Raw genomic sequence first — 13,712 nt, forward strand, 5'->3', positions numbered from 1 at the left:
AATTGAATGCGGGCTCAGTTTTTCCCTTGATTAAGCCAGAAGTTTTAATTTTATGTATAGTATATGAAATGTTTTGCTTTTATTACCGTTTGAAAAATAAAATCCACAATTTATTATTATAGAATAATACAAATATCAAGACTGATAATCTTGATATTCGAACTGTAATACAAACGCATAACTCTACTACATTTTTCAGTTAAAGCTTTACTTTTATGTCGAGTCATTTTCCATTATTACCAAGGTTGTAATTATCAGTCTTTGACCCTTCCCTTCAACTCTGCTTTTCGTGACTCGCCCCCCCCCCCCCCACCTCCAAGGTTAACCAATCTATTTTGAGAGGTTGAAGAATAGCTCCGAGGTGTTAAGAATGTGGCTGGTTTACAAGTCAGCGGATTATTTCTCGTTCGTTACTCTGGGTTTATCGGATACAGTATTAGACGAACTGAGAACGATTTATGTCTGTCACCAAATATGATACTGGATACGAGAATTCGTTCTATGAAAACTCGGTCTCAGAAAAATTCATCGTAGAAAATTCAGTCACAGAACCTTCATCTGTACACCAATGTTCGAAAAAAAAAATATGCGGTGCCATTCGACGGGCTTATCGGAATACTACAAAGCAGAGCTAAGAATGGCTGTTAAGAATAATTCCCTGAGTTTTATTTTACATTTGAAATAATGTAGAAAGTAATGAAACTGGGTCACAAAAATCTCGGCGAAAACATTTCAATTGAAGAAAATGTCTTAACGAGAGAGAGAGAGAGGCGGGGGGCGGGGGGGAAGGGAAATAGATTCCAACCATATATATATTTGCCATTATCAAAAGATTAGACTCGTTTCAACAAAGCCTTTTGTTGGTGCGACACTCATTTGTGTTCTACTTCCGTTTTCTTCCCAGTCCTTCCATTCTGGCTGCTTAAGGAATTGTTCAGCAAAATAAAATCGGTTCATAATGTGTTCTATTATGTATGTACTCTTAAGCATTTGATACCCTTAGTACAGTTGCTTCACCATGCATGGCTGGCCGACGTGGTGCCAACAGGAGGCTACAGGTATTTAAAACTGGATACTTTGGCACAACTAGTTGGCTACTCTGGTGGCCTACAATTCTCTCTCTCTCCCTCTCTCTTGGATAGTTTTTATCCTGTATTCAGGTCTGTCTTCATTTAATTGTGCCTTGTTAGTTATACTGCACCTAGTGGCCTTTTGGAAAACTGAGATATGGTCATGTAAAGTAATTCTGATGTAATCATTAAAGAAAAAAAAACATTCAAGCCCGTTATTTGACCTAAAGAAGGTTGTAGCTGTCATTTTGGATTTGTGTTGTTCATTTCTTAGAGAATCTGAACTCCAGATGGACTGGCTGACGAATTGTCAAGAATCATGTGTATAGAAGGCTAAAAGTCTGTCTTTAATTTGCAATTTATATATTGTGAAGCGTCCAGAATTAGTTATGAAAATAAAGATCTAAGCGTTTTCTCTCAGGACGAAGTGTACATTGGATATTTTAGTGAACTACTGATGGAATTTCAATCTGATCCCATGACTTAGAAATCGGTTATTAATTGATTCAAATTTGTTTCCACAGCTCATCAAGGAACACCTTCCGCTTGATAGTAACGAGCAGTAGTCAAGATGGCTGGAGTTGAGCTCCCTGATCGACTCTAGGAGGACAAGATTAGTCTGTAACCAGTTGAAGATAATCTTCTTAGATAACCATCAAGGAAGACGTAATATCTTGTCTAGTTGGTGCGCTGGGGATTCTATGGACAGGGGAATGTTCCGCCCACACCAGTAGAAAATGTCTGCCACAATGAGGAAGAATTATATGTGTAATAATAGAAACCTCAGTCATGGTAAGAGCAGGCACTATGTGGTCCACTTCGGAAGCCCACACCAAAACAGAAGAAGGTGCATGCTGCAGAACAGAGGATGACAGCACTAAGCAAAGGATCTCTTGAAGAACCCGTGTTTAATGCAGTCAGAAGGGAAGGGCCACGATTGCAGAGAGCTGTTCAGAAACAAAGCTTTCTTCAGAGAAGGAGCGCACACTCAAGAGAAGAAGCAAGCACCTACATCAGGTCTGGAGACGCTGCAGTGCTCGTGAGAGGAGATACTAGTACTATATAAGTAAGGCCTTTTCATATCTGAACAACAAAGGGGATTAAAGGTTATTTTGTAAAGCAAAAGGCTCGTTCGTTCTAATGAAGATAATGAATTTAGGGGTCCTTAGATTTTTTGGATTACAAGGGTACTTTTTATTTAATTCTATTTGGTAATGTTTATTATGTATGGAATGTGTATTTACCCGAATTAGCAAACTGCGCAGAACTTAAGTAACCATATTAATGTCATTTTGTAGTGGTTATTGTAAAGAAAAATCTAGCATGAATACTACTGTGTATGTTTGTGTTCTAAAAATATTGAAATTATCATCACTTATATATGCGTATGAAGTCAGGCTCACCGCCTGACAAGATTTGAAGCAAATTGTTTACCATCATTGTATATATATATAATATATATATATATATATATATATATATATATATATATATATATGAGTTACAGTTAAACTTCACAGCAATAGGGATATGATAAAACGTTCATGGCCTTCATTTCATGCATACTGTATTGTATATGCTGAAAGTTAATATTTAGGCTGTGATTTACAGTTTAGGCTTAGCAATCAATTTCAATTGTAATTAACATACCGGATTGTAGTCCTGCACGTTTCTTTATTTTCATATATATATATATATATATATATATATAATATTAATATATATATTAACATAATAATACTATATATTATATATATACAGGGATGGCTTGAGGACCAGCTGACTGAGGGGGTTAAAGACAATTTTGATCAAGTTGAACTCGATACAATATATATCCTTTAGGTAATGTTTTATATATATATATATATATATATATATATATATATATATATATATATAATATATATCAACCAAAATATTTAGGGTTAACATTTTTTACAGCAACAAGGTATTTTATAATGCAAAGAAAATAAAGATTATAGTTATTGATCGGAAAAAAAAGAAAAAAGAGGCAAGCTGGAAGGGGAAGAAAAAAACGAAACAAAAAACAAACTGTTAATTTGAGTGTGATGAGTAAGTAATACTGTCCATTTTTTACCAACTCAAAATCAACATTAAAGGGGTAACCGCCCCCACCCGCCAGTCGGGCCATCCCTGTAGCTATACGTAAATGCATATAGATGAAGTTAATTGTCGGGAGAAAAATCTCATCACCCAGCATATTTATGACATTTGGGAACGAACTGAGTATTGTAAGATCAATATTTTAAATAACGTACTTTAGTATTATTTATCGAGGAACAATGAAACAATAAATTTCTTGTAATTTCTGAAGCATGTAAAGCATATGCAATAATGGTAAAGTGATATTGCTATCAGTGGTATTGAATTTCATGGTTTTGATTAAGCAAATGAATCTCAGTGGTAAAAGAGTTCTGTATTTATTTTGATGATAAGCCTACTTATTGCATTGGCAGAAAAAAGCGCAAAATCCAGTCTTAATTTATATATACAGATAAAAGAAAAAGTTGTCAGGACTAATGAAAACGGAGGTTTATTGCTAAAGGGAATATGAAGTCGAATTACCAGGGTTGTTATAATGCAGAGCTTTCATTTATTGTTGTTTAAGATAAGTAACTTGTATCTGTATATTTCTACCATCCAGATTCTGTTATTCCTTTGCCGTTTAGGTGTCAATCCGTTCAATTTTGTATGTCCTGTTTCCTTATTATTTATTGTGTCTGTAGTTACCTATTTGTCTGTAGTTCCTTATCATTCTTATATTCTTTAAGTTTATATCTAAATCAGTTAACCCGGTCTCTGTCAATTTTTTTTTATTTTTTTTTTTTTATTACTGTAGGCTGACTTAGTTACCGTACATATTTTATAGGCACAGTGTTTTCTGATAGCTGCAAGTATTAACGATCACCTCCGTAGTATAGTTCATTTTCACTGTGAAATGAGTGAATTCCATTTATATTGCGTCAGTCTTAAAATCAAGCAACTGTTGTTTTCTTTTTTTCTTTTTTACCAAATGTTTACACTGGTTTGTCGCCTGTCCCTGCCCTTTTATTTATTCGGTTTTAGATTTCCTCTTTGCTACGTGTACTACTTTCACTTCCAGTTTCCATATCTTGTGTTTTTTCACAATCGTATAATTTTTTCTTCATTTTTAGTTGACTCCCACAATGTAATTGTGATGACGTTACAGAACAAATTATTATTATTATTATTATTATTATTATTATTATTATTATTATTATTATTATTATTATTATTATTATTATTATTATTATTATTATTATTCAAAGAAAACTCATAATTACATGAGTCAATAAAATGAAAAAGTAAATCCACAATAGTATGTCTGTTTGATTCTGTTATTTAAAATATATACAGCAGAAAGCTTTCGATGACCTGCACGGTCCTCCTTGTCAATCTGATTGCTGTATATATTTTAAATAACTAAATTAAGCAGACATATTATTGTGATTTAATTTTACATTATTATTATTATTATTATTATTATTATTATTATTATTATTATTATTATTATTATTATTATTATGAAGTTGGGTATTGCATTAGGAAATTATTATTATTATTATTATTATTATTTTATATTATTATTATTATTATTATTATTAATTCCCACACTTTTAATATTATGTATGTGATATTGATTATCTTGCTAAGTCTCAATTGGTGTTTAGCTGAATCTTAAAGTGATCTGATGTATATGATAGAGTTGCTATACATACTCACTACCTGACCAAGGAAAAGATGCTTCATAATAATGCCTTTGATGAGAGTACTACATATTTAACAAAAATCTGCAAATTTCTTTCCTACTCAAGTCAAGCATAGAAGCTCCTCAGAGTGGCATCAGATAACTAAGCATACATAATTACCATAAGTAGATTTGTGCAAACTATTTCATTACAGTTTTAGGCTAGAAATAATGCGTTTTCAGATGTACACCGCCACATTTTTTTTTTTATGTAAAATTGTTCAGTAGAATGAAATAACTAATGTCATGCATACACAATTTGAAAATTCATCAGCATGTTTAATGTATAAATATAATTTCGGACTAATAAACGATTTAAAGTTTTTAATTTGTCCCCTCATTCTTAATATAATAAATTGTTTCTTACATGTGTATTGCACCTGTTAATAATTTTATAGACGGTCAGATTTCAGTGCTCTATTTAGTGTACCCTGATTTTTTTCAATACCATTGATTCAAATATGCAATTATACTAAAGGCACATTTGCAAGATTTTTATTTGATTTTATTTTACGCTATGTAAGGTATTGGGATTTTATATAGAAGAAAGGTATCTTGTTACGCGCACCAGTATTTGGTGTCTTGGCAGAAACTCTATTTGAAATGCTGCAAGGGCTCAGAGGGGTGATCAAAATAAAAAAAAAAAAAATCAATTGAGTTTCAAAAGAACTCAGTTTTGTCAAAGAAAGAAAAAATATGCAAAAGAGGCTATAATATTAATTTTCTTTTCAAACACCACAAATTAATGGTGAAGGCTCAAACAAAAAGACTGCTTTGATTCTTGGCGCTGTTTTACCTGTTACAGTGTTCCCTCCGAAAAGTCTCTACTCCCTGGTGCTCCTCAGCCTCAGCCGTGAACGTGAAGTCACAGACTGACGAAATTCGTGAAATTTAGGGACAAACAGCGACTTTACCTCGAGCCTTATCTGAAGGCGGAACTTGTAATCCTCTTTGATAATACTGTTTTATTTTTGGTGACTTTAGTATGTAAGACAAAGCGCCTCAGTGGCGTGGTTGGTATGGTGTTGGCGTCCCACCTCGGTGGTCGCGAGTTCGATTCTTGGCCATTTCGTTGAGGAGTGAGAGATGTCACGTGATAGAAGTTCACTCTCTACGTGGTTCGAATTCGAAAGTCACGTAACGCCGTTGGTCCCGTTGCTGAATAACCAATGATTCCATGCAAACTTAAAAACCATACAAAAAAAAAAAAACTATGTAAGACAGTTCACATTTTACTTTTTCTCTCCTGGTTTTGCACCTAATGGATAAAAAATGTTGTGATATTTGTGATCTCGATGGTCTTAGGCTATGAACTGTCATGGCGTCCCCAAATAGGTATACTAGCTAAGGAGTGGCCTTCGGTAAGTGCACCACTTCGTTTTCTTTCAGTTTCTCGTAACGAGAATTTTCGTTGCTTTCATTTAGCTTCAGTATTGATATATTGAATTCTAGTAATTATGGTTAACTCTATATTGTCTGTCCGATTGCTATAGTTTATTACTTATTCCATTTTGTTGCTATTTCATTACATTTAGCTAGCCTATGTTTCTTGCAAGTAGGTTCTTGGTATGTGAGCCTGTTGGCGGTACCCACCTAAACCGTCAGGTTTATTTTATATTTCGAACATGAAAATGTAAGTTTTAGCTTAGGGATAGCCTAGCACTACCTAGGTATAGCCTAGGTAATGTGTACTTGGAATGTTTGTGCCATTCATTTCCTTGGCCAATCAGTAGGCTGAGTCTAGAAATAGTAAAGCTACAAACTTGGTCATTATGTATGGATATGATACTATTTGTTGGTTTTTGTTTGTTTTTATGTTCATCCCCAAGGGGCAAGTACTATGCTAAACAAGGCTCCTGCTTTGATGGTGAAATGGTTTCAAGCTAGAAGGATGTGGTAGTAGGCTAGCTAGTCTGTAACCTTACTGTAGACCCCCACAGCATCTTAAGGCCTGTCCACATGACCGGGCTGGATTGGCGGACCTCCCCTCTAACAGGCACACTTGACTGGCAAACCGTCAAATTGCCCGATGGGTCTTGTAGCAAAATCACCATGGTGGTGCTCAATGGCTTGAGCTTCGACCCTGGCAGACGTACGTTAACCATATACATTTCTTTTACTGGGCCATTCTTTGCACCACATTCTCGTCTTTTTCTTCTTTTTCATCACACACAAAGCAATTATCATGCTACACAATATCTTCTTCTTTGCGGTAGGCACCATGTTTATCGTACCGCACTGAACACACTACTGGCATCGTCGGGCACGCCCACCTCTCCATCGCCTCACCGGTGTGGACAATATTCACAGTTAAGCCCGCCAGAATTTGCTTGCCAACCTTGGAGCATGCCAATCAGGCCTGCTTGTGTTTAGGACCCTGCAAAGACTCCCCCCACCTAACCTAACCTAGAATGCCTGGTCCTTAATTACACACTGACACTGTTTAAAAATGCGTGGGAATTTCAGAACCGAGGAGTAACACCCCCAAAAATCACGTTAAAAGAAAGTATGGGACAAACTGACTAATTGGCAACTGGGGTTCACCTGCACACCACTCCCAAACCAAAGGACAAAATAAACCAGTTATGGGTTAACTCTGGGTGATTGGTTGTTAAATATATTGATCCTGTTTAGACAAGTTATCTTGTGCAGTTTTTTATGTTTAGCCATGTGTAGTTATGTCAAAGGTTTCCTCTTTCAAGGAAACTATTGTCAGAGTTTGTAAATTATAAAAGGCAGAATTGTCTACTGAGGCAGTAAGTGCCCAGACCTTTGTAAAAGTTTCAACTTTGAAATGTTGTGAAACAGTTCAAGGTGGTGGGGGGAAGAGATTCCTTCTCATTGATATGGTGGCGCCCAGTGTCACAACTTATTCCCTACAAGTGAGAGCTTTACAGAGGACATTTACGAACAGTAGATCCAACCCTAAGTGTAAGGCTCCTTCTGAAGGAGCAAAATCCCCAAACATTGGGGAATGTAAGTGTACAGGATTCCCCCTGTTTTCGTAGGGGATGGGTACCGCAAATAGTTGAAATCCCTATAAAAACTATTAAAACTGCCAATTTTATTAGTTAAACCGCAAGAAACCCCACCTTAAAATTTTCATAACTGGTTTTTTAAAGTTTTATCACATTTTATGATGAAACTGAATAAAAAAATAAATAAATAAATAAAAACAGGAATTTGTGGATATTTCTCAAAGAAAAATACTGTGAATAGGTGAATTTTCTGTGAATATGGGGGTTCACTGTATCAGGACCATTCAAGAAAGGCATCATGATGCTGGCCATGGAAAGGTGGTGGCAAAGAATTGCCTGGCATCCAAGAAGCGCTGTTGTGATAAGGGTGGCATAAAGTACCATGGATATGTGAAAGTACAATTTTTTTTGTGAGTGATAATAGAGGAAAGCTAATGTTGAAGGTGCCAGGAGTTATCCCTTGGGCCTGAAGCGTTTTCCACCTTTGTCAAACAACACTCCTTTGATATGGTGTTGAGATGTGGGGGTGATGTGTTTTACGGTGTGATATCTCATGTTGAACAAACGTTTAAACAATTACTTTAAAGCACTCAGAGATTTTCAAACAAGATGGCACCCCTGTGTGTACTTCAAAATTAGTTGGGGGTTTAATGATTGTGAGGTCTAGGGTATAGAAATTTGCCTGAGAACTCCTTTTCAAAATTTATAGTCAGTACTGAAAAATATAGTGAATAGTGAACAAAGACATGTCAGCCATAGAGCACCTAATTGCTGTGCTCATGACTGTGTGGGAAGAACTGAACCTTCACCATGGGCATGCCATCTATTATAAGCTTAAGAGGAAAAAGAGTTGGTGAGTGTTATGCTTTAATTTCATTGCTCAATCTTCTTTAGTTTTTGTGTTATAGGATGCCAAAATAGGGTTGTTTTTTTCACAATCGAATTTGCTGTGGCAATTTCAGGCCTGGCTGACTGTAGACCTAGACCCCCTACCTACCCTAACCAAGGGAGCTTCATCCTCTCCTAATCAGGGGCTGCCCCCACATCACATAACCTGGGATGCCACATCCACACCTAAACCCTCACATAACCCAGCCTAGGAGGCTGTGTCGTTACTGAGCTGGAAAGAGAAGGGGATCTTGGAACCCCCACTTAACCTAACTTAGGATGTTGGGCCTTCACTTAGCCCTAGATTCATCACTTAATCTAATCTAGGGCACCAGGTTCACACTCTAGTGCATGACATTGGTTTGAAAACATTCTACAAACTTGACTTTATCTGAATCGTATCTATCAGTAAGAAGGACATCTTCAGACTGGTCAGAATCTTCCCTAGTTTAAGGCCACTGGCTTTTAGACTGAAGGGTTAACCAATGGTTTACGAACAGTAGTAATTTTTGTGGTTGAAGGTGAAAACCTTCTGAGAAGGTACCTTAGATTGCAACTTTGTTGCACTGCAATACCATAAGTGCTGTTCTTCCCTATAACTGAAGGAAGAATTGCACTGGAGACCTTCAAGTAATTATAAAAATCACAATGTATCCAAAAGTAAATGAGAGTTTGCGGGAAAAGGATGAAATTGGCATGGAATTTAGTGATGCAGGCAAAATAATCCATGGAGCAAGATGAACAACTAAACCAAAGACACCATGACTGAACTGACACTTATACACTCACCCATAGCTCTGGGCAAAAATAATAGAACATGTTTCAGATACGTAATCCATCCTTACTCACAATGCTGTCAAACAAACAAAATCTTATTGGGAGCTCCTCTATGATGACAGTGTTAACATAAACAAACAACTTAGAAAAAATCCAAGTACTGTTTGTTACAACATTTGTTTGCAAAAATATCTCTAACAGATATGAGCATGACTTTCTTTCTAAGCATACAGTATTAAAGGAAACTTGAAAACTCCAACCTTGAGTAATAAGTTTGAAGTGAAATCATACCACGGTCTTTCTCATAGTTTCTTATTTGATCAAGCAGAAATTGATATTCATGTCTATATGGAACGTTTGGTCAACCCAATAAAATCTTTCACTAATATCTGAGAAGAAAGGGGTCCCCAGTGGGAAATTGGGATGGTTTACTTGGGGAAAATAATGGAAACTTGTGAAAAATTGGAATACATACTTGGTGACCTACCCTTACCTAACGAAAGAAACTGGATCATCCTGACCTGAGAAATTGCACTAACTGATATGGTTGACCCATTGGTGGAGACTTGAAGAGACCTATAATTAAACATAGCAGCCTGTTGATGACAAATTGATAAATGGTAACAGTAAAAATACTTTTAAAAAACCAACCAGTCAGTGTTTGTTATTACTAGTTTTTGAAGAAAAGACTTACAGGCCATTGATTTACATATAAGGCATTTTTAAAAGGGAATATATCAAACTGTAGAAATACTATTATATTTATATTGTCTTTAATTTGTTGCAGCATTTGTTTTTGGGTATGTGTTGCTGAGCAGTGATGTTTGTTCCTATGGGAATACAAACCATTGCTTTTTTTATAGGAAAGTCCTTAGTGCAAGCTGGAAACCGACCAAACTTAGTAAAATGGTTGTTAACCAAGTGATTTAACTGGTCAAGATTGGGGGTGAGTGGGGGAGTATCCTTCACTCACCAACTCCCTGTAGGGGGTTAGTTCCATCAGTGCACCTCATGCAGTGCACTGTAGGTATTACGTACTTAATCCCCACAGTCTTTGCTAATATATGCTAATGCATGCACCCATTACTTGGCTAAATTTAAGGATTTAAAAGAAAAACTTTTAAAAAAATTCATCAATGGAAAGAGGAAGATATGTATATTCACATAGTATAATAAAAAACATTCTAAAAACAATTAATGTACTTTCCACGGCAAGTTATAAGTGACTATTTCCCACCCCTTACAGGCCCTTTTCCCTATGACAGTCATGAAAAATACGCTAGTTTTACAAAGTTATAAGAGATCTTTCTAATATTTTTATATTTTATTTTATTTTGTCAAATTGAAATTACAGCTCAAACAATATCATAAAAGATAAGAAATAAAACCCAGAACAAATTCTTAGCATATTTGTTGTAAAATAGTATTTTCGACGCATCTTTGGCTGGGAATTTGTGACCACATTCCCCCTTACCACCTCAACCAAGACTGAGGGCTTCTAAGCTCATTCACACACTAAGGGTGATCTGAGGAGTTGGCAATAGTGATATAAGGGACTTGGAACATTTTTCCCACAAAATTCGTTCAAACTGGATGGTGCCAAATCTTGATCTTATATTTACGATACCTGTCCACTGCCCCGAAGGTATATGTGATCGCATATGTATACAATCCCTGGTCTGTGAGGGTTAAGGTTCTTTATAGTGTGCCTTTGGCCCCTAGCTGCAGCCCCTTTCATTTCTTACACTGTACCTCTCCATTCATATTCTCTTCCATCTTACTTTCCACCCTATCCTAACAATCGATTCATAGTGCAACTTGGAAGGGTTTCCCTGTTATATCTTTCAAACCTTATAACTGTCAATGTATGTTTTATTGCTGAAAGACCTCAAAGGTCTTGTGCTTCGCTCACTCACCAGTTCTCGCCTTCACTTCTCTTTGGGCTGGTGAGAAATAGACTTGCTATTGTTCTTCCCAACTGTTTTGTTGAAAGACTGGTGGTAGATGAGTATTCATATCTACAGTTTGGTGTGTGTGTGTTTTTGTGGGCAGTTCATGTTACCTGTAGTGATGGTCCCTCATACTGCATGTGCTTCTTGCAAGGGGAAAGCTTACTTAAGGGTTTACCCTTGTAAGGAATATGTAATATGGGACTTGCCTCAGTGGATTAGGTTTGGGAAGTGGAAGCAGATGTGTTTACTGACTTCATTTGGATGGTGGTTACTCCCTTGGTGACACCACAGAACCCATTTGCTCCTTATCCCCCTGCTGTATCCCACTTCTCTCTGTAACTGCATCTTCCTGAAGGGGGAGTAGCACTATGCTTAAACCTAAACCTGATCATGGCCTGTCACTCGAAAGATTTTTTAATAGGAACTCAAGGGCCTGTGTTGATGGCCAGCATAGAACCTTTAGTAATGTCATTTCAGGTTTACCTGAAGGTTGTGATTTTTTACCTTTGTTATATACGTACTAGTGAGATGTTGCAAAGTTTGGAGAACAAATTGATTGCATACATCAATGATGCTACTCTTCTAGCTGTTGTATCTTCTCTGCGCCTAGGTTTGTGGTTGCAGAATCCTTGAATAGAGACCTGGCATGTATTCATCAGTGGATTAGGCTTTGGGGCACAAAGATTAACCCTATTAAAACTGATAGTATGATCAATCATCCTGAACACATGCCTTTGCATACTAATTTACTTTTAAATGATAAGGTTTTTATTGACAGTGACTAAGATTTTAGATTTTAGGTGTAAGTATTGATAAGAAAGTTATTTTTGAGCACCCTATATGTACTTACTATTACTACTTCTGTTTCTCAGAAAGTTGGCATTACTTAAGGGTCGTTGCAGCCATCTCTTCAGTCCTTAGCTGGCTATCCATCCTCTAACAATTGCTTCATAGTGCAACTGTGAGGTTATCCTCTCGTTACATCTTTCAAACCTCCTTACTGTCAGTTTCCCTTTCAGCACTGAACGACCTTATAGGTCCAAGCAATTGGCCTTTGGCCTAAATTTTATATTCTGTTTGATTCTACCCTTTCAGAGTAACTTTTCATTAACATGAGTGATGAGGGCAAAGTATCTGAAGCATCAGACCACCTTTACCTCATCCTTCCTAGGGACTACACTCAACTAATTTCCAGACTCCTTTTCTCTCAAACCTGTGGTGGCTACTCAGCAGTTTGTGAAAGAACCCTACTCCTCTCAGACAGAAATGTATCTTGTCCAAAGTACATAGCTAACTTAAGAAAGGAATGATAGAGGTAGTGGAAGGTATAGAGTCCTGGGGCTTTTACAATCGACTATTTGTGGTTCTCAAGACTACAGGAGAATGGGAGCAAGTCCTTGATGTGAGTGCCATGAATTTTTTCATCAAGAAAACAAAGTATCACAAGGAAATGACCCAGTCCATCCTCACTTCCATTCACCAAGGGGATTGGATGATTCTCTCTCTCTCTCTCTCTCTCTCTCTCTCTCTCTCTCTCTCTCTCTCTCTCTCTCTCTCTCTCTCAACATGAGACTCTTACTTCCACATTCCAGTACATCCAGATTCGAAGCAGTACCTCAGGTTTTTGTTCAGGAAACATTTCAGTTTCAGGTGTTGTGTTTCGGACTGTCAACAGCCCCACAAGTCTTTACCCAAGTACTCACTCAATGAAGAAGTGGCTCCACTTGTTAGGAATAAACATCTCACTCTACCTGGACAACTGGCTGCTTTGCTTCCCCACAAAGGAAAGGTGCATGAAGAACCTGCAGAAGACCCTTCTGTTGATGCAAGACCTAGGATTACTAACTGAACCTTAATGATAGATACTCAAACATTTTGGGCTTTTCCACCCCCAAAAAGAGTGGAAGATTGCCTAAAGAAGGGCAATCTTTTCCTGCCTCTCCCAACCTTTTGAGTCACATGGATGAATTTGTTAGGCACTCTAGTTTCTCTAGAAAAATTTGTGACATTGGAAAGGTTGCCTATGGACAGACTGCTAGAAGGGAAGTCTCTTTGTTGTGAACCATGACCTAGAGTTCTTTTCTGATGCGTCGGACCTAGGTTGTGGAGCTCCGTTTGGGAGAAAAGAAGTTTCAGGAGTGTGGTCCCAACAGGAGAGAAGCCTGCACATCAACTTAAAGGAGTTGAGAGTGATTTATCTGGGATTGCAACACATTTTGGACAAAGTCCGCAACAAAATGTGGCAATATTCTCAGAC

General features: G+C 36.9%; 1 protein-coding gene across 23 annotated transcripts in view; it reads left to right on the plus strand.

Annotated features, from left to right (window-relative positions):
- LOC135219782 (E3 ubiquitin-protein ligase lubel-like) overlaps nucleotides 1-2,735 on the plus strand; it is a 238,943-nt gene extending 236,208 nt beyond the window's left edge. For all 23 annotated transcript variants that reach the window (XM_064256842.1, XM_064256838.1, XM_064256836.1 and 20 more), the window contains one exon: nucleotides 1,595-2,735. In XM_064256842.1, coding sequence (XP_064112912.1) covers nucleotides 1,595-1,636 — 42 coding nt within the window. In that variant the 3' untranslated portion in view covers nucleotides 1,637-2,735. The remainder of the gene's footprint in view (nucleotides 1-1,594) is intronic.
- The last annotated feature ends 10,977 nt before the right edge of the window (nucleotides 2,736-13,712 follow it).

Source organism: Macrobrachium nipponense, chromosome 1, assembly GCF_015104395.2.
Source record: "Macrobrachium nipponense isolate FS-2020 chromosome 1, ASM1510439v2, whole genome shotgun sequence".
Classification (NCBI taxonomy): Eukaryota; Metazoa; Arthropoda; class Malacostraca; order Decapoda; family Palaemonidae; genus Macrobrachium; species Macrobrachium nipponense.